This window comes from Gossypium hirsutum, chromosome A11 (genome assembly GCF_007990345.1).
Source record: "Gossypium hirsutum isolate 1008001.06 chromosome A11, Gossypium_hirsutum_v2.1, whole genome shotgun sequence".
In the NCBI taxonomy this organism is placed as follows: Eukaryota; Viridiplantae; Streptophyta; class Magnoliopsida; order Malvales; family Malvaceae; genus Gossypium; species Gossypium hirsutum.
The window spans coordinates 16,533,065-16,551,997 of NC_053434.1; the positions used below are offsets into that span (position 1 = coordinate 16,533,065).

The window sequence follows — 18,933 nt, forward strand, 5'->3', positions numbered from 1 at the left end:
CCAGGCTAAATCCCTTGTAACGACAATTACTCTAATGAGCTTGAATCTGAATTACCAGTCCAGGCTAAATTCAGACCCTAATTCGGATAACCCGTCCGGGCTAAATCCATTTTACACGTATTCTTCAGAAGGGCTATATCAGGATAGGATCAGCCAACTGGGCTAGATCCTTTTTATCGTCAATTCCTTTTCGTTCAACCGGGATTTCTTCCCCCCTTTTTTTATCAAATATCAATGTTTCATCAATTTTTTCATACAAGGGATATTTAAATCATATTCACATCAATAACATACATTTCAAGTATTTAAGAATATAATTCAAGTTACACAAACTTACCTGGCGAAATTGCAGAAATATCAAGATTCAGGGGCATTTTGGTAAATTTTTCATTTTCCCTGATTTTCACCCAATCTTGGTCCAAATTAATAATTTCATTCAATTTATTAATTTAATCAATAAAACAATTCATTTCCTTCATTTTGGTCATTTTTGACATTTTTACAAAATTGCCCCTATAGTTCTTCTTTTATTCAATTTAGTCCCTGAATCTAAAACTTACAAATTATCCATTTTAAAAGTAAACCTGTTAAAGGTGGCAACAAATAGCAGTATATATGTTACAAGGATGAAATACTTCTCTCAATTTTTTTTATCCCTTTTGCTTTTGTTCGTTTGGTAGCAACTCCCAAGTCCTTGAATCTCAAACTTACTTCATACTTCATCTGGAATTATTACTTTGTTGCCCTAGCTTTAACAAGAGCTTCGTATTTCATCTGGAATTATTACTTTGTTGCTCTAGCTTCAACAAGAGATTCATATTTCATCCGGATAACTTGGCTCTATTTTTCTTCCTGTGTGAAAAACCCAACAAAACCCTTGCTAGTTGAAAATTCATATATTTATTTTACTCCTCCTCCTTTCCATTCCACATCCTTGATTTATATAACAGCTACCAGTAACATTATCAATAATTTTACTATTCACTTATATGTATATTCAAAATTGTCCATTTGTGTCATAGTCACTAAATTATTTATATATTGAGTTACATAACTCAAAATTAAGATCCTCTAATTTTCCATGAAACTAGACTTACATATCTTCTTACCATAAAATTTTCAAAATTTTTTATTGAGCAAATAAGTACAGTTTATTCTTTAAAGTAACCCTTATTCTGCTGTCTGGCAGTTCTGACTCATCTTCACTAAAAATTAATTATCTCTTCATACAAGATTCGGATGATGTTTCTGTTTGTTTCTCTTGAAAATAGACTCATTCAGAATTCTAAAAATATAAATTTAAGACCCTAATTATTTTTATTCAATTTTTTATGATTTTTCAAATTCAGAACAGGGGAACCCGAATTCATTCTGATCTTGTCTTACAAAATTTATGATATCTCATGATTTACAATTTCATTTCTTACACTGTTTCTTCTATGAGAAACTAGACTCAATAAGCTTGAGTTTCATATTTTATTCAACTTCTAATTAAATTTTCACATCCATAAAATGTGGTAAGCATGGGGTAAAGATATGTATAAATTACGGTTTATCATTTATCGTACTGAACCTCCATGGCTTCTGGGTCCAAGAGAATTTCTTTAAACAGAATTAAGTGTTTGTGCACAGACAGACCTTCCTCCAAACAATGAGCATAAAGGTGTTCTTCATATGAAACTTGTTAGTTAGGTTTTTGACATGCATAATTGCTTCAACTTTTCCCATAATGCATCGACGATCTTCTCCTTTATCATGTCCTGTAGAATTTCATTCGATAGATGCATATGTAATTGCGTTAAAGCCTTTCGATCTTTATGTTTCTTCTCTTCCTCCTTTAATGTCGAATGCATATTATCTAAACCTAATAGGGCATATCCTCCAAATCTATCTGTGCAAGAACGGCCTACATCTTTATTTGCCACAATGAGAATGTTGCGATCCAACAACAAAATATCATACTTCATTTTCGTCATTACTGTGATTGAGACAAGTAACCTGAAAAGCTCTGATACCAATTTGTTAAAACTAAACGTCGCTAATGGCAATGTAGAAAGATAGCAAAGAAAAGGAAAGAAAAATAAAACACTTAGATTTTACGTGAAAACCCTTTCGGGATAAAACCATGGGCAGAGAAGAAGAAAATTCACTAATGTTGAATTCGAATGATAAAAAAGGAGTTTCAGCTACATCTATTTATAAGTTGAAAAAGTCTAATTCTAATCAATGTCAAATATATTATGCTAATAAATGCAAAATATATTATATTAATAAATATTAAATCTTCTAGAAAGAAAATATATTTTGTTTTACTTGACTTTCAAGCAATCTCTTAGGATTTGAATCACACAACTCTAAGAAATTTCATTATCAGGAATAAATGGCTACCATGTAGTGACCGATCTAAAGAGGCTCAACAAGGCAACCCTGATGATATTGACTTAGACGAAGTCACTGGTTAGTTTCGCTTGTATATTGATTAAGGAAGAATAGCTTAGATGAAAAGCTTTCTTCATGATAAAAAAAGATTCTTTGATGGACAAACAGTGCGGTTAGAAATTAAAAATAACAGGTATTTCTGGTTTTCGTTTCATGACCATTGTAAAGGAAAGAATGATTGGGAGAGCAATCATGGGTGGCAATCAGGAAGGAGGCCTAGACCAAAGGCAAAGAATGATAAGCTTTGTGGATTATGGATTGTTTTATTTGCTATAAGAGAGGGCCTCTCCCTTATATTTCAATTTTCAAATAGAAAGTTTAGTTTCGTCTTATCCTATTGTCACCGTTTCATAGAGAAATGTTTAAGATATTAATGATTAAAAAGTAATTAAACGAAACAAGAACAAAAGAAAGCATGGTAAAGAAAATTTGAATAAATACTCAAAAAAATTGATTCTAAATTTTAAAAGTAAGTAACTAAAGATAATTAATTATATGATAATATTTTTTTAGGTAGATAATTATTGTTATTGTTATTAAATTTTAATAAAATTATTATTAAATATATTTTTATTAAAAATAATAATAAATAATTCAATCATATTTTAACATAATTATTATTAAATATAATTTAATAAAATAATATACAATTCAATAACATTCTTAATATAATTATTATATGAATTAAAAAATCATAATATATAATATTATTAAAATAATATATAATCTACTTTATTATTTTTAAATTGCATTACAATTTAATGTGTTAAAAGCAGGGGAGAAGTTAAAAAATTATTTTAAGGGTTAAAAATGAATAATTAATTTATAAGCGATCAAATTATAATTTTATCATTATATTAATTTATGATTTGATAAAGTTTAAAAGATTTTTATTACAAATTTACCATTTTAAGAGAGTCACGTCTTCATGACTTTATTATTATGATATAAATTGAATTTAATCAAAGAAATACCTTTGCATGATATCTATATGAGGAATATATTAAATCCAATCAATTATAAAACTTACAAAATTATATTTCAACAAAATTATCCGAAATTCATTAAAAATAGAAAAAGTAAAAAGATTATTAAGAAAATCTTAGTATGGAATAATATTAAAAACTTTGGATCGATATGTACATGTGAATACAAAAATAAAACAATAACTATACCAATATTTTCTTTCTCAAAATTATTACATGCCAGAGAGATAGACTAGTGGTTCTACTACGGAGCTACCAATTTTTTTTTTCATTTTGTCAAATTCATTTTTTTGAGAAAATAAAATATAGTATTATTAACATTTAAACATGGATCTTTTAAGAATTTTGTATATAAAAATCTCAAAAATAATGAATAGACATACACTAGATGCATCATACATATACTACTCAACACCTACAACCGAATGAATCCAAAAAACATAAATTGTAGATGGTGCAGATTATGTTGAACCTAGATAACAGCTTATTCAAAGTATACTTTGCATCCATGTCATCAATCTCTTTCTTCGTTTCAGCTTCATTGAGAGACTTTGATATTGATTCGAATAACTGCTTATTCAAAGTATACTTTTCGCTGTTATCAATCTTCAGACATTCCTCATCGTAAATTTTCTTTTGCTGCATCTGAAGCACACTTTTACACTTCTGAAGGAGCAACCACATGTCTAATTCTTTTATAATCCAAAGTACCTGAACTAATGCAGTAAATAGAACTTGCTCTTAGATGTCACACTTTTAGTATACCATCACAGTATAAAGACCATTATTATGGCTCGGCCATTGATTAAGGCATCTGAGCCATTCTCGACTCTTGGCACATAAGCAAAAATTTAATAAAAAATACCTTATGCCACTTCAATTGCCTTGCTTGTCCAACATCATCATTATCTTCATTCTCAGCCTCATTTTGCTCAAAATCATCCAGCAGACTCAGACATTGCTCCTTCCAATACATGGCCATAAATGGAACCTAGCATAGAGAGAAAACATGCATGTAAGTTTGCATTTTAATTTCAAACCTTGAACAAAAGTTTTAGTATACTTACATCAAACTTCTCCACATGATGCAATTCCAGGAACCTCATAAAATCTTCCTTCTTAATTTTGTTCAGTAGAACAGATACCTTTACAAATCTTTCTTCAGTTCTTTTCTTGTAGAACAATATATATGAATTCATTACAAGTTGATTATGTATCCAAATAGTCTCCTCTTCTATGCTCCTTTTATCAAGTGGAGGAGCAGTTCACTAGAAGTTCAATCTTCTCCCCGCGATCCAAAACCTGCTCAAAAATTGAATTAATTATTGATTTGATCACAATCAGCTTCAGCATCTATTATTAGTTTTCCTTTTGATAACAAAGAACAGAGAAATATCAAACAGTTATATGGAAGGAACAAACAAGTTAAACACCATTGTATTGGGAAATTATCAATTCAGATCCCCCACCAAAAGACCACCACCACCAAAAAGAAAGGGACAATCCAGCGTCATCCAGCCACATAGAACATTTATGATATTTAAAAGGCTCAAGAGATCGACCATAAGCAAGAGCACGAAGATAGACAGCAAGTTTCTACACTTAATATATTCTTAAGAATATTCAAGCAAGCTCCTCCCTTGTTTGTCCAGAAAAACACAATCCAAAACCAATATATACCATAACTTTAGCAATATCATTTTCCATTTCAAGGAAATTAGTAATTGAACACTGGGTGTTTTGCCATAGAAAAACATTCATTTCAAACAGTCCTGAACCTTTAAATAGAAGTTTTTGGAATGAAAAATTTTAGTTCTTATTACATTAACCCATCAAACCATATGTATAGGCATTTATACTACTAGTTACCAAAAATTCCATGGCATGGTAAGGCACAAGAAGATATTCAGTTGGGCTACTAAACTACTGCATGGTGTTTGGGTTGAGACCATACTGCACGGCATTAAACTAATGCACCACAAGGAGCTGGATGTACTTTTAAAGTCCTCACTACGACATTGTTTGCATAGGCCGTATCTAATAGGAGGTTTATCATTCTTACATGTATATTGACTTTTAAGCTAAGCTTTGAATCAAGAAATACTTGATAAATTGACCAAGCCACTAACTAACAAAACCAGAGTAATAGAAGGTTGAAAGGATTATTATCCTCAGTTAGCAAACTCGTCTTTTACAAACCCGTCTTTAATATCTAATTCACTCTAATCTAACAAAAAATCAGCAGTAATAGAGTTTTGATTGTCCCTTTGTACAATTATTAGGTCCATCCTTCAAAGCTAAAGAGAATACATACACATACACACACACAAAAAGAAAAAGAAAACTGTTTGACATGGTAAATCCAGCTTACATATACTTTCTCACTTTATCATAAGAACTTGAAGAGAAATTCCCAAAAAATATAATTAACCTAAAATAACTTGAATTAACCATTACTTCACTTCCTATAAATCTAAAAATAACATAAATTCCTAAACACTAATATAAAATGCCTACAAAAAATCCAATTCCATCGTTACCTAAAAAAATACAATTGACCGTAAGCCAACTTCCTATGAAACCAAAACCAATGACTGAGTGAAATTAACATAACTTGCTTAATACCCAGATGAACAAATACAAATTGAAGATAAATAAAGAACCGTAGCACCAAATGAACTAACATTTGCAGAGATCAAATGAAAAATATTCATTAAGAAAAGGGTTTATAGGGGGAAAAATACCCAACCTGGAATGGGAGGTAAGAAGCTGAAAAATATATCAGAGACCCATAACAAATTTTGACAATCAAAGAATGAAACAAAAAAAAACAAGAATCAAACAAAAAAAACAACCGGTGCCTTCAGTTTTATAAGCCAAGGAAACAAAGAAATATATCAAAGACCCATAACAAATTTTAACAATCAAAGATGACCATGAGATTAATTATGAAGTTTTATACAAGAAGAGTTATGAAGTTATGAGGAAGGAGAAATAGAAAACAGGAGATAAAATAAAAAAAGAAAACGTATCGGAGATGAAGATGAAGGGCGAACGTGGTGTTGATTTGGGGAAAATGTTGGAAGAAATCTGGAGCAAGGGAGAAGAAAGCAGGCTATTTTGGGGATAAATTTTATGATTCTAGTGTTGAATAGCAATTGAGTGCCCTCACCCTAGAATACCTATTAGGGAATATGGGTGTAATAGCAAATCGGTGGAATGAAGTAAACGGTGAATCAAACGGTGTAATAGCAAAAAATCACTTTATCGCACGAAATTTGGCAGGAATGGAATGAAGTAAACGGTGAATCAAACGTGCTGTTAGTGTTTATATATTGTGTAAATAGTAAATCATGATCAAATTAGTCAAAATGTATAAATTTTGTGAGCTATATTTATTATTATACCAAAAAAAAATTTATTTAAGTCACTGGATTGTTAAGTTTTTTTTTAAAGAAAAAAAGTCTAAATAATGAGTTTTAAGCGACAATTTGGTGATCGATACCCTAGATTAGCACCCATTGGTGAGTAGAACACACCTTAGATCCAAGTTGATTTGACGGTCAATGTTATGATAGTAAAAAAGAAGAGGAAGGAAAGCTTTCGATTGGTGTAGATGATGTGAACAAAGAAGACCATAGAACAATCATTTTTACATCCCAGTGAATTAAATGAAGATTTTCAAATAATTCAGTAATAATTTTATAACCTTTTAAGGTTAAGTGACAAAGACATAAACATACTAATAGTTTAGTGACATTGGGTGTAGTTTACCCTTTTTATTAAGGGTCACTATTTGGTATACTAATAATGTACTTTATTTTATTTTATTTTAGGAACAACCTTAAAAAATTATCATGTGTATTTTTTAAATATTTTACTATATTCTTATAAAACACTTGCAACCCCTTAATCTTGTTTGTAGAGTCTAAATATTAGTGTACCAAATATTTTCCCTTTTATTAATATCAACTTGATTTTTGGCAATTGAAATTTTTATATAATATTTATTATTTATAAAAAATAGTTTTTAAATTTAATTAATTAGTAACACCAAATCATTCATTAAAGTATATTATAATAATATAAGATATAGAAGTGCATAATTTATTTAGTTTTTTAAATAATTCATTTTCAAGAAAATATTAGTTTCGAAAACTCCTCTCTCCATTTGAAAAAGTGTAATTTGATTTTTTTATTATAAAATTTGTATTATTGGGATATAAAAAAAATGCTTACCGTACAATTACTTGGCAGAGTACAGTTTCAGATAAGTTAGTTCATTTAGTTGACACTCCTTTCAGTTTAGTGAAACTGCAACTGTTGGAGTAAGTTGTTGTCAATGTTCTTCATATCTTTATTTCTCTTCTTTGCGAAGGGTTTTCAATGTTCTTTTCTTGTTTTTAATGCAATCCTCTGCTCTCAAGAAACCGCAACTGTTGCGAGTAAGTTGTTTAATTTCATACCTTGCCCATCCATCATTTCTCCCTTCTTTGTGAAGCATTTTTAGCTGCTCTTCATCTGTGTGGGATCCTTATCTTGTTCCTCATGTAAATAGTGAATCTTCGGGGTGGAGATGTTGCTGGTAACAGCAGAAATGAACCAATGGAGGGCTCCACTTGGCCGACGGCAACACAGAATCCTTCGGTTGTACCAAGTAGATTCCCCTTGCATATTGGCATTCCGCCACTTCCCTATCCTGACAAACCAAGGCTTTTACCGTAAGTAATTGCACAAGTTCTATTATTCTCATTCTTTTTTATTTTAGTAGAAAAATAAGAGTTTCTCTTCATATCTTTTATTTGTAATTTAGAACCCCTGGATTTTCAATTGCCATGCTAAGTACAACTGCACCAACGACCCGTCGTCTATCATCGCCTCCACGAGGAACTCCATGGCTTACGACCTGTTGGGTTTTTGAACAATTTATTCGGAGGAAGTATGAGGCTCTGTCAAGAACTTGAGCAACAACGTAATAAATCCAAATAAAGAATGACAAAGCTTGAAATTCAAGTCTGGAGGTTTTTGAGCGAACGAACAGAATCTGGCTTGAACTATGAATGCAAAAATTGAGAGAGTATTTTTCTTGAATGGTTTCTATTGAAATTCATTAATTAAAAAGATGGCATAATGCCAATACATATACCAGTCATAAGCTGGTCAGCTTTGACAAGCTTCACTTACTATTTTTAGGCTTCATTGTAACTTGCACAACTTGCATATTACAACTTGTAAATCACAACTTGCACAATTAGGTAAGCTGATCTATCAATCTTATCAGCACCCAATTACATTAAATACATTACCTACTTAGTTCTAATCAAACTAAGTTACAAAATATTACTTAAAGTAACAAAATGCATTTGAAATTGAACAGTAGCATCAACTTCTGTAGCTGCATGTACTTTGTCTGGTGATATTACAACAACTTGATCCTTTTCTTTACAGCTGCATGTACTTCATCCGCATAACTTATGCAGCATTGTCTGCTCATTGGCTACTTCATGTGCTGCATGCAGGCCAACTTCAACACTTTTCCTTGGCTTGCATGCTGCAGATTCCCATTTTGCCTCGATAGCTTTTTTTTCAATGACCTTCCTATTAACTAGTTTAGGAACAAGATCCCAAGTCTGATTCTTGTGGATCATGCTCATCTCATCGAGCATGGCTTGCTTCCATCCTTGTTGAGCTTCAGCTTCTTTAAAGTTGCTTGGTTTAACTGCAGCCACATGAGCTCTTTCATAAATCTCATCCAATGGTCTAGTACGTCTGACTGGTTCATCATCAATGTCATTTCAGGACCATTTTCATCAGCTTCAGCTTGATCTATTGCAAGATCTTTAGAGATTGCCTCTGGTTCATTTTTATCCCAGTTCTAGCTTGACTTCTCATTGAATACATCTTTGCTTACAAAGACTTTGTTTGTTGAAGGATCAAGTGTGACAGCCCTAAATTGACCCTAGTCAGAAAGTGGTTTCGGGACCACGAAACCGAGCCATAAGAAAATAATTAACAGTCATATTTAATGCTTATTATATATGAACATGCACGTGTGAAAATTTCATGCTTAAATTTTGTATATAGTATGTGAAATTTATCAAATAGGACTTGTGTGAGAAAATTTAGGATTGTGCTAGGCAAATGTCAAAGTGGCCCATTAATGCATGTTAGAAAATGCTTGTACTTGCATGTCAAATTACCCAAATTTTAGATAGTGGCCGGCCATGCTATGGGTTAAAACATATTATAAATATTTTGTGTTAATATTTTGTGTTAAAAATAATAAAATAAAAGGGTTAGTAATAAAGTAATAAAAATTGGGGGGTGAAGAAAACAAAGTTCATCTTTGTTCCTCCATTGCCGTAACTAGAGGGAGAGGAAGAAGAAAAATTCGGCCAAGGTGGTTCTCTAGATTAAGGTATGTTCAATGTTGCTTTTGGAAGTTTATACATCCTTTGGATGATTAGTCTAAATTCTATCTATCTTATGGATGGATTTGGGGTTGTTGGAGAGTTAGGATTCGACTAAGAGGCTTCAAAATTTTAGTTGATGCCTTGATACTATTAGCATGTTAGCTATATGGATGTGTTAAGTTGCTTGAAATGTTAGATAAATTTGAACTCATCACCAAGTTCTTTAGGTAACCCATGTTAGAAATTTCGGTATTGAGATGTCTAGAACTTTCGGCCATAGTAGCTATGGAGAAATAAGGTTTTTGTTTCTTGTTAAATTGGATGAATCTTGTTGTATGAGTGCTTGAACAAACTATGATTAAATAGATGCATAGATTCAAAGTGGGAAGAATTGGCTATTATGTTTGATGCTAATGCCGAATATGAAGATGTTGTACTTGAGTAATGTATGTGGTTTGAGTTAATAAAATGAAAGGAATGCTTAAATGTGTTATAATCGATTAGATGCTAAATTAGAAATTTCTAAAAATTTCCATGTTTCTAGCCAAATATGCGTTTGATTAAGAAAGAATTTGTTGAAAAATGTAGGTGAACATGACAAGTGTATTCGGCTTAGGGCATAAAGGATATGAAAATTTTGGTATTTATTTTTGATTGTGTGTGTATGACCATGGATAATTGGCTGCATGAATATTATAAATACATGATGTATATTATAATTATTAAGCTACAAAACATTGTACATGTTCGGCCAAGGTAAATTATTTGAGTAAAGTATATCTTGATGGTACATTTCGGCTAGTATAAAATGTATTAAAGCTATATGTATAATTATTTAATGTGACTTACCAAATATACAAATTTGAAAATGAAATGATGAGAGACTTAAGTGGGCAATTAATTCAAGTGAATTGGTTCTAAAATGTATATGGATGCCGAATGACTATGTTTGATTTGGGAAGTAAATTGTTTGATTTAACTCAAGAGCTTAGAGGATCAAAGTTGGATAGGGGAAAGGAAAAAGTGATCGAATAGCCGTTGAAATCGTTCGACAACATCCGAGGTAAGTCTTTGAGTAATGGAACTTAGTTTATGATTTGATTAAATCACGACATATAAGCATAACAAATAAACGGTGATATAATGATTCTACTTGAGTTATGTATTGAGGTAATTAGTTTATACTTATGACTGGTAGCCGAATGTGTATAGAGATCATGTTATAAAGCAAATCGAAATCATGCTCTTTGAAGGTGGCTATTGAGCTGAAAATGGGAATGGTTGATAAGTGTCTTGTGCTTGAGTTCTAGTAATGAAAAGGAAATACGGATGTGTAATGATATATTGATATATGTGCATGATTATTCGGATGATATCCGGACTAAGATCCGAAGGCATTCGTGCGGGTTATTATAACCGGACTAAGATCCGAAGGCAATTGTGCTAGTTATTATAACCGGGTTAAGTCCCAAAGGCATTCGTGCGGGTTATTATAACCGGGTTAAGTCCCGAAGGCATTCGTGCGGGTTATTATAATCGGGCTAAGTCCCGAAGGCATTCGTGCTGGTTGTTACATTCGAACCAAGTTCCGAAAGTAGTCATGTTTGGAAAGGTGAGATTCTGTCGTAATAATTCCGATTAATGTGCTCATAGTCCCTAATATGACCAGGTATGGATCCTATATACATTGGAAAAATTGTGTACTGTATAAGTTGTGATTATGTGATCGAATAATGCTCTCTCGGCCATTTCCTAAGGTTATAAGAAGTCTATAGCTCACTCGAGTTACATGAAATTGATTCAAATGAAACTTAGTTAAGTTGGGCTTCGAATGGGTAAACATATTGACAGAAGTGTAAATTAAAATGAATATGTGATCGTGTGCATAGACATTTATTCATCCTTATGAATGCTATTTCTTTTGTGTTTTAGTTTCAAATGATTTCATTACTTATAAGCTTACTAAGCATCGAAATGCTTACTCTGTTGCTTAAATTCTCTGTATTATAGATTTTGTTCGTCAGCTATTGGACTCGGAGGTGTCAAAGTCGAAGTCATCCACACTATCTAAGCCACTTTTTGGTACTCTTCAGTTGATCTTGATAATGGCATGTATAAGGCTGACCCTTGTTGTTAATTAAGTATCTTTTGGTAATGTATATTCGTATAGCCATGCGAAAATGGCTCGTATATTTTGAGTATAACATTATGGTCATTTTGTATATATGGTCTTATGACATGATTATTAAGTGGTGTGGAAATGCTTGGTAATGATTAGCCATTGGAATGGCCGATCATGGTCCTATTGGTGCTACGTACGTCATGGCTAATCGTGATTATACTTGAAAATAATGTATGTCAATTTACTAATTGATTCATGGAAAATTATGAAATAGGTAAAATTTACCTTAAATATATGGTGACAGCAGCAGTGATGTGAATTTGAAAAATCACTAAAAATAGTAGGAATGGAATTAAATAGTGAATAAATTATGAAATCGAATCTTGATGAGTCTATTTTCATATGAAAGAAACGAAACGACCATATGAGCCGTATTTTATGAGATGTTTAAGTTTTCGTGAAACAGGGCCAGAGCATTTTCTGGATCCCCTGTTCTGATTTTGAAAATTTACCATAAATTAACCAGAGACAATTAGAAGTCATGCTTTATATGTACAGATTCCTTTTTGAGTCTAGTTTCATTAAAACAAACGACATAAGTATTGAAGCTTTGTAGAGGGAGATATCTAAGTTGTAATGCATGAAGGTCAGAGTAGTCGAACCCTGAAATAGGGGAGACTTTAACTAATAAACTGTACTAATTGGCCAGATCAAAAATTCTAGAAAAAATTTGTAGATGGATATATGAGTCTAGTTTCAGGAAAAAATTTATGGAATCGATTTTCGAGTTTTGGAACTCAAGATATGATTTTTAAAGTGACTGTGATGCAGTTAGCCAGCTTGTCTGGAAATTTTAAAATGAACTGTGTAAGTACATGAATTAAGTCCGTTAACACCTCGTGTTCGACTCCGGCAACAGTCTCGGGTATGGGGCGTTACATCAAGTATCTTATAACCCTTCTTGATACTGTTGTAGCCTATCAGAATACCAGGTTGAGCTTTCTTAGCAAGCTTTTTTTTTGCTGCTGGAATATGAGCATAACAAATGCAGCCAAAGACTCTTAGGCGAGCCAGTGATGGTTTGAACCCAAACCAAGCCTCGAATGGAGTTTTTTGAGCCAAAGCCTTAGTTGGGAGCCTGTTTTGGAGGTAAACAGCAGTGTTAACTACTTCTGCCCAAAATGTCTTAGGCAAATTTCTTTCAAACATTAGGCACCTGGCCATATCCATCAAGCTTCTGTTCTTTCTTTCACTTACACCATTTTGTTGAGGTGTATAAGTGTTGGTGAGCTGGTGTTTAATGCCTGCTTCATCACAAAACGTATGTAACCCAGATGAACTATAATCAGTCCTATTATCAGACCTCAATGTCTTCAACTTGCAACCTGTTTCAGTCTTTGCTGTAGCTTTAAACTTCAAAAATACTGAAGCCACTTCTGATTTATGTTTCTAAAAATAAATCCAGCAATATCTCGAGTAATCATCAATGAATAAGATGAAATACCTGCTGCCATTCAGAGATTGAGCCTTCATTGGACCGCACACATCAGTGTGTACAAGTTGTAGTCTTTCAGAAGCTCTCCAAGCTTTGTTTGTAGAAAATGGTAGTCTAGCTTGTTTTCCTAGTTGACATACTTCACAAACTTCTTCTTTTTCAACTGAGTTAGTGAAGTTTTCAACCAAATCTTCTTTGGTTAGCTGAGTCATTGAGTTGTAGTTGACATGGCCAAGTCTTTTGTGCCACAACTTGGATTCATCTTGAACAGTTGTGTAGGCACTGTCTAAGCTCTTATTCCAGTCCACAACAAAGTTTTTGTCAGCCATGGTCACTGTCATGAGCTTGGATCCATTTGGATCACTAATTAGGCATTCTTTGCCTTTGAACACCATAGAGTAGCCCTTTTCTAGCAACTGAGCTATACTGAGCATGTTTCTATCTATTTCAGGCACCAAAAGTACATTTGAAACAAGTTTGGTACCTATAGGAGTATTTATCAGCATATCTCCTTTGCCTTCAGCTTTGATGAAGTGTCCATTTCCAACCTTCACCCTTATTTTGAAGCTTTTGTTCATTGGCTTGAAGATAGCAACATTTGGAGTCATGTGGTTAGTATATCCACTATCAATCAACCATCTTTTTGTGGCTTTTCTTTTGGCAGCTGAGCAAGAAACTGTAAAGACTTACTCTTCTTTCTCACTGCCTTCTTGTGCTACTCGAGCTTCAGCTCTTGCTGTTGAGGCTGATTTGGCCTTTGTTTGCCTTTGTTTTTTCAAAATTTGTCTGCATGGCACATCTTTTTGCAGATTTTGCACTGTACATTAGGCCTAAACCAACATACTTCACCCAGATGACTTACCCTTCTGCAGTGTGGGCAGGGTGGATATCTTCTTTCACCATTTGTTCTAGGCTTGTCTTTCCAGGTTTTCTTCCCCTTGTATGAAGAGAAGTTTGAGGCTGATTTGGTTTTGGCTTGGAAGGCACCTTCTAGATGCTCCTCTAGTCTACTTGCTCTCCTTTGCTCTTAAGCATAAAGAGCATTAATGATCTCTGTCAATGAAATGCTGGTCAGGTCCTTCGAGTCTTCAAGAGATGATATCTTTGCCTCATACCTTTCAAGTAAGGTTGAGATCACCTTCTCCACAATTCTTGCTTCACTAAATTATTCTCTAAGTAGCCTTATGCTGTTTACTACAAACATGATTCTGTCTGAGTATTGCTTCATTGTTTCTTCCTCCTTCATCTTCAAGTTTTCAAAGTCCCTTCTTAAATTTAGTAGCTGTTGCTGCCTTGTTCTTTTAGTCCCTTAGAACTCCTTCTTCAGCTTATCCCAGGCCTACTTTGGTGACTCACAAGCCATGATTCTTGTGAAAATCACATCAGACACACTATTCTGGATACAAGACAGGGCTTTGTGCCTTTTGGTTCTTTCATCTAAATGTTGTCTGATTTAAGCCACTGTTGGATTGGCTCTAAGAGGTGCTGGTTCAACATTTGAGTTGACAACCTCCCTCAAATCAAATGCCTGCAAGTAGGTCTTCATTTTCACTACCCAAATGTGGTAGCCCTCTCCATTGAAGACTGGTGGTGTAGCTGGTGAAAAACTTGAGGAAGACATGGTTTTTAAGGATTGAAATATGACAGGTCCACTGAGAATTGTGCTCTAGATACCAATTGTTGGGATTTTGGAACAATTTATCCTGAAGAAGTATGAGGCTCAGTCAAGAACTTGAGCAACAACGTAATAAATCTGGATAAAGAATGACAAAGCTTGAAATTCAAGTCTGGAGGTTTTTGAGAAAACAAACAGAATCTAGCTTGAACTATGAATGCAAAAATTGAGAGAGTATTTTTCTTAAATGATTTCTATTGAAATTCATTAATTAAAAAGATGGCATAATGCCAATACATATACCAGTCATAAGCTGGTCAGCTTTAACAGGTTTCACTTACTACTTTTAGGCTTCGTTGCAGCTTGTACAACTTGCACATTACAACTTGCAAATCACAACTTGCACAATTAGGTAAGCTGATCCATCAATCTTATCAGCACCCAATTACATTAAATACATTACCTACTTAGTTCTAATTAAACTAAGTTACAAAATATTACTTAAAGTAACAAAATGCAATTGAAATTGAATAGTAGCATCAACTTCAATAACTGCATGTACTTCATCCTGTCTGCTCATTGGCAGCTTCATGTGTTGCATACAGGCCAACTTCAACACGACCGTTTGCATTAAATGCAAGAAAGAGATGGAATGCCCTAGGACTTATATAGACGCTTATATTTTTTGCCATTGCTGCAAATTTCACGTTTTGGCTTCAGATAAGGGCGACTCTACAAATCTTAGTACTGGTCGGTTAAGAAAATTTCTCTAATTCCTCTTCTATATATACACGAAATGAACCAATTAAAAAGGGAACCCGATTTGTTTCCTCTCTAGATATATTTCTATACCAAAGCCCTTCTTGATACCTTTTAGACAATCCTCTAGACTTCCCTCTGCTGGTTTGTGCCAATATCTTCTCTTCTTTAAATATTAATGTGACATAAAAGTTGGTCTTCAAGTCTAACCCTATGGCAACAAAGCTTATTCTCACAGATGATCAAAGTTCACATCTGAGTTCTGATTGGGATACAAGTGAATAGAAAGTTCATCCTGAGTTCCACAGGCATCCATGAGAGCATCTCAAGCATTGGTAATTAAGCCTAAATGCCTTATTATTAAATGTCTTATTAATTGTTTGCCTTTTTTGTGCATATGGCATATACATATTGTCGAAACTATCCTTTTTTAAAAGGAGTTATTTTGAAAACGGGAGTAGCCACCAACCATTTTAAGTGTGATTGGATCACCTTATAAAACATTTTGGCCTACGAAATTGTGAGAAAACGGGCTCGGGAATCGGTTACGTACGAGGAAAGGTTAGCACCCTCGCAACGCCCAAAATTGGTACCAAATTGAATAGTTTTGTCTTAATGTCAAAAGTTTGAAAGAATTTAGAAATAAGATCTCTTTTTAAAACCGTAATAATTTGAGTTGAAAATCAAGATTCCTTCGCTTCGAAAAAGAACGAACATCACATCCAGCATGATTGGACACGATATTCCTAAATTTTCATAACTGAAATCATCTTGTGATTTACAAAATCTATTTAGAATGGTATTTTTAGATATTTAGACAAACGGGAAATCGCAACCCAGATGTTAGGGCACTATTTCCTAAATTCCTAAATACCAAAAAAAATATTGCCTTATTTTTTGAAATTCTTTTGGATTAAATAAAATTTTATGACAATGATGTATTTAACATATTATAAGATATCGATACTAAATAATATAAACTATATGATACATACTTTAACAATTCATGCAAATATAATATAGAAAGTGATGAATAATGACATAAATTTCAAAATATGCATTATCATTTCATGCAGACATAATCACAGAAAACAATGAACATAACAATATAGATTTCACAATACATACATAATAATATTTCATGCAAAATAAAACATAGAAAACAATGAATATAACAATATAAATTACCCAATATATAACAATATTTTATGCAAATATAACTTAAAATAACATAAGTAATCAATTTTATGCAAATATGATAAATGATATAAAAATAAATAGTTGGTGAGATAACATTAGCGTACCAAAACGATATTAAATAAATACAAAAAAAAAAATACATAAACAAATTATGAAGATATAAATCAAAAGCAAAGATAAGAAAACAAATACAATTTTTTTTAAAAAAGGATGAAGTATTTAAAATATATTTAAAACGATGTGTAAATGATAAAGGAGAGTTTTTAAAGATGATTAATATGCATATAAAAAAAATACATTACATGATATAATAACTTATTACACTTTTTTTGAAAAAAACAATAATATGTTAAATAGGAACAGAATTTTGTAGTAAATTTAAAATATTCGACATTAAATATTTAATAACAGTAATTTACAAACTTTTAATTACTATATATTAATAATAAATAATAAAATAATATATAATAAAATAAAAATAAAGTAAGGGTTAATACATATAATAAAAGATATATAATAAAATTTATAAATAGAATATATAATAATATAAATAATATGATAATTAAAAATAATATTTACTATTTTTATAAAAAAATAATACATATAGTATTTAAAATAAATTGAATATATAAAAAAGGGATTAAAATTGAATTTAATTAAAAAATCTGGGGTTAATTACAAATAAATAGAAAAATTTGGGCCTAATTAAAACATGCGTTAAAGCCGAGGGACTCACTGGGTAATTTGACCCTAATCCCAAAATGACGTCGTCCCGAAATAAGCTTTATAATGGCCATTAGGACTAAATTGGAACAAGAATAAAAGGTTAGGGCCAAATTAAAATAAAAATAAAATGACATTGTACATGTTAACAATGCGGAAGGATCTTGGGCTTTGAAACGACGCCGTTTTGAAGCTTATCGTTTTAAGCAAAACGACGCCGTTTTTATAAGGCTATAAAAGCCAAATGTCGACCTTAAAATAATTTTGAAACCTGATTTTAAAGAAAAAAACAAAGAAACCCTCTAAAAGAGGGTTGGGGGGTCATCGGAGCTCTGTCAAGCCTCCGTCTAGAAGATTACACATGCCCACGCGCCACCGTCATCACCGCTACGTACGGCGGCCAGATGCTGGAAAGCCTCCTTTTTAACGCAGATCTAACGGTACGTCCCCTTTTCTTTTTATTTTATTTATGATATTCGTATGTATTTGTAAAGAGAAAAGGAAAAATAAAATAAAACTAATCACCTCTGTTTCTTTAGTTCACCGTGGGTCTTTTATTGCATATATCTGTATATAACTGTGTTCTTTTTATTGAATTTGTGTGTATATCCTAAAAAATTGTGCTTACAAATTAGAAAAAAAGGGTTTTTATAACCCTCTGATACATTTTTGGGGAAAGAATCCTTTGATTTCTTGCCAAGTTTACTTCTTTTGCTGCTGTGGTTCTTTCCTTCTTTTGCTGCTGTGGTTCTTTCTTTCTTTTGTAGATATCAGTGAGGATCTCACGACGATGAGTGTTGGCGTTGATTTGTGCACCAATTGCGGCGTGATACAAGACCAGAGTCACAGCGCCAGTGGAGACGTTGATGGAAAGTCACTGGAACGACGCGAGACGAAAAGGCGCGTCGGTTGGAGTGCTTGCGGCGCCCAGGGTTTTTGAAACCCTAGGTCTTCTGTCTTTAGTTTACGATTTGGGCCTATTGGGCCCCGTTCATTTTTGGGTTAAGGGTGTAATGGGCTAGTAGGTAGTTTAGGCTAATTGGGTCTTGGGTCATCAGGCCTTTAGGCCCGTTTTGTAAACTAGACAGACCTTAAATTTATTTTATTAATTATTTTTTATTGCTTTATTCTATCTCATGGGCCCAGGCAAATTTGGGCTATTACAGCTGCCCCTCTTTGCT

The 18,933-nt window shown here is 32.7% G+C and overlaps 2 protein-coding genes across 7 annotated transcripts; one reads left to right on the forward strand and one right to left on the reverse strand.

Annotated features, from left to right (window-relative positions):
- Positions 1-3,597: 3,597 nt before the first annotated feature.
- Positions 3,598-6,641, reverse strand: LOC107924491 (transcription elongation factor SPT6-like). 6 transcript variants are annotated; one of them, XR_005904892.1, is made up of 4 exons: positions 6,482-6,641; positions 4,493-4,727; positions 4,291-4,416; positions 3,598-4,141 (listed from the first exon to the last, which is right to left on the reverse strand). XR_005904892.1 is itself a non-coding variant. In XM_016854968.2 (4 exons), the coding sequence occupies exons 2-4, from the start codon at positions 4,622-4,624 to the stop codon at positions 3,834-3,836; spliced, it is 561 nt and encodes a 186-aa protein (XP_016710457.1). In that variant the 5' UTR covers positions 4,625-4,727; positions 6,482-6,632; the 3' UTR covers positions 3,598-3,833. The 6 variants fall into 6 exon arrangements, 3 of the variants coding, with proteins under 3 accessions (XP_016710457.1, XP_016710456.1, XP_040937152.1); XR_005904891.1 differs by having other exon boundaries at positions 6,175-6,596; XM_016854968.2 differs by having other exon boundaries at positions 3,598-4,136; positions 6,482-6,632.
- A 1,014-nt stretch (positions 6,642-7,655) lies between these two features.
- LOC121209777 (uncharacterized) lies at positions 7,656-8,860 on the forward strand. Its single transcript, XM_041081219.1, has 3 exons — positions 7,656-7,870; positions 7,984-8,146; positions 8,239-8,860. Exons 1-3 carry the CDS (start codon positions 7,768-7,770, stop codon positions 8,387-8,389), a joined length of 417 nt encoding a protein of 138 aa, XP_040937153.1. The 5' UTR covers positions 7,656-7,767; the 3' UTR covers positions 8,390-8,860.
- Positions 8,861-18,933: the final 10,073 nt, after the last annotated feature.

What these genes read in the sequence shown, in the direction of transcription:
- LOC107924491 (XM_016854968.2), bottom strand. Translation starts at nt 4,624, where the DNA reads ATGAATTCATATATATTGTTCTACAAGAAAAGAACTGAAGAAAGATTT. An exon ending in ATCATGTGGAGAAGTTTGAT is followed by an intron (nt 4,417 to 4,492) that starts GTAAGTATACTA and finishes TCTCTATGCTAG; the next exon opens with GTTCCATTTATGGCCATGTA. An exon ending in GGCAATTGAAGTGGCATAAG is followed by an intron (nt 4,137 to 4,290) that starts GTATTTTTTATT and finishes GCATTAGTTCAG; the next exon opens with GTACTTTGGATTATAAAAGA.
- LOC121209777 (XM_041081219.1), top strand. Translation starts at nt 7,768, where the DNA reads ATGTTCTTCATATCTTTATTTCTCTTCTTTGCGAAGGGTTTTCAATGT. An exon ending in AGAAACCGCAACTGTTGCGA is followed by an intron (nt 7,871 to 7,983) that starts GTAAGTTGTTTA and finishes TCATGTAAATAG; the next exon opens with TGAATCTTCGGGGTGGAGAT. An exon ending in GACAAACCAAGGCTTTTACC is followed by an intron (nt 8,147 to 8,238) that starts GTAAGTAATTGC and finishes TTTGTAATTTAG; the next exon opens with AACCCCTGGATTTTCAATTG.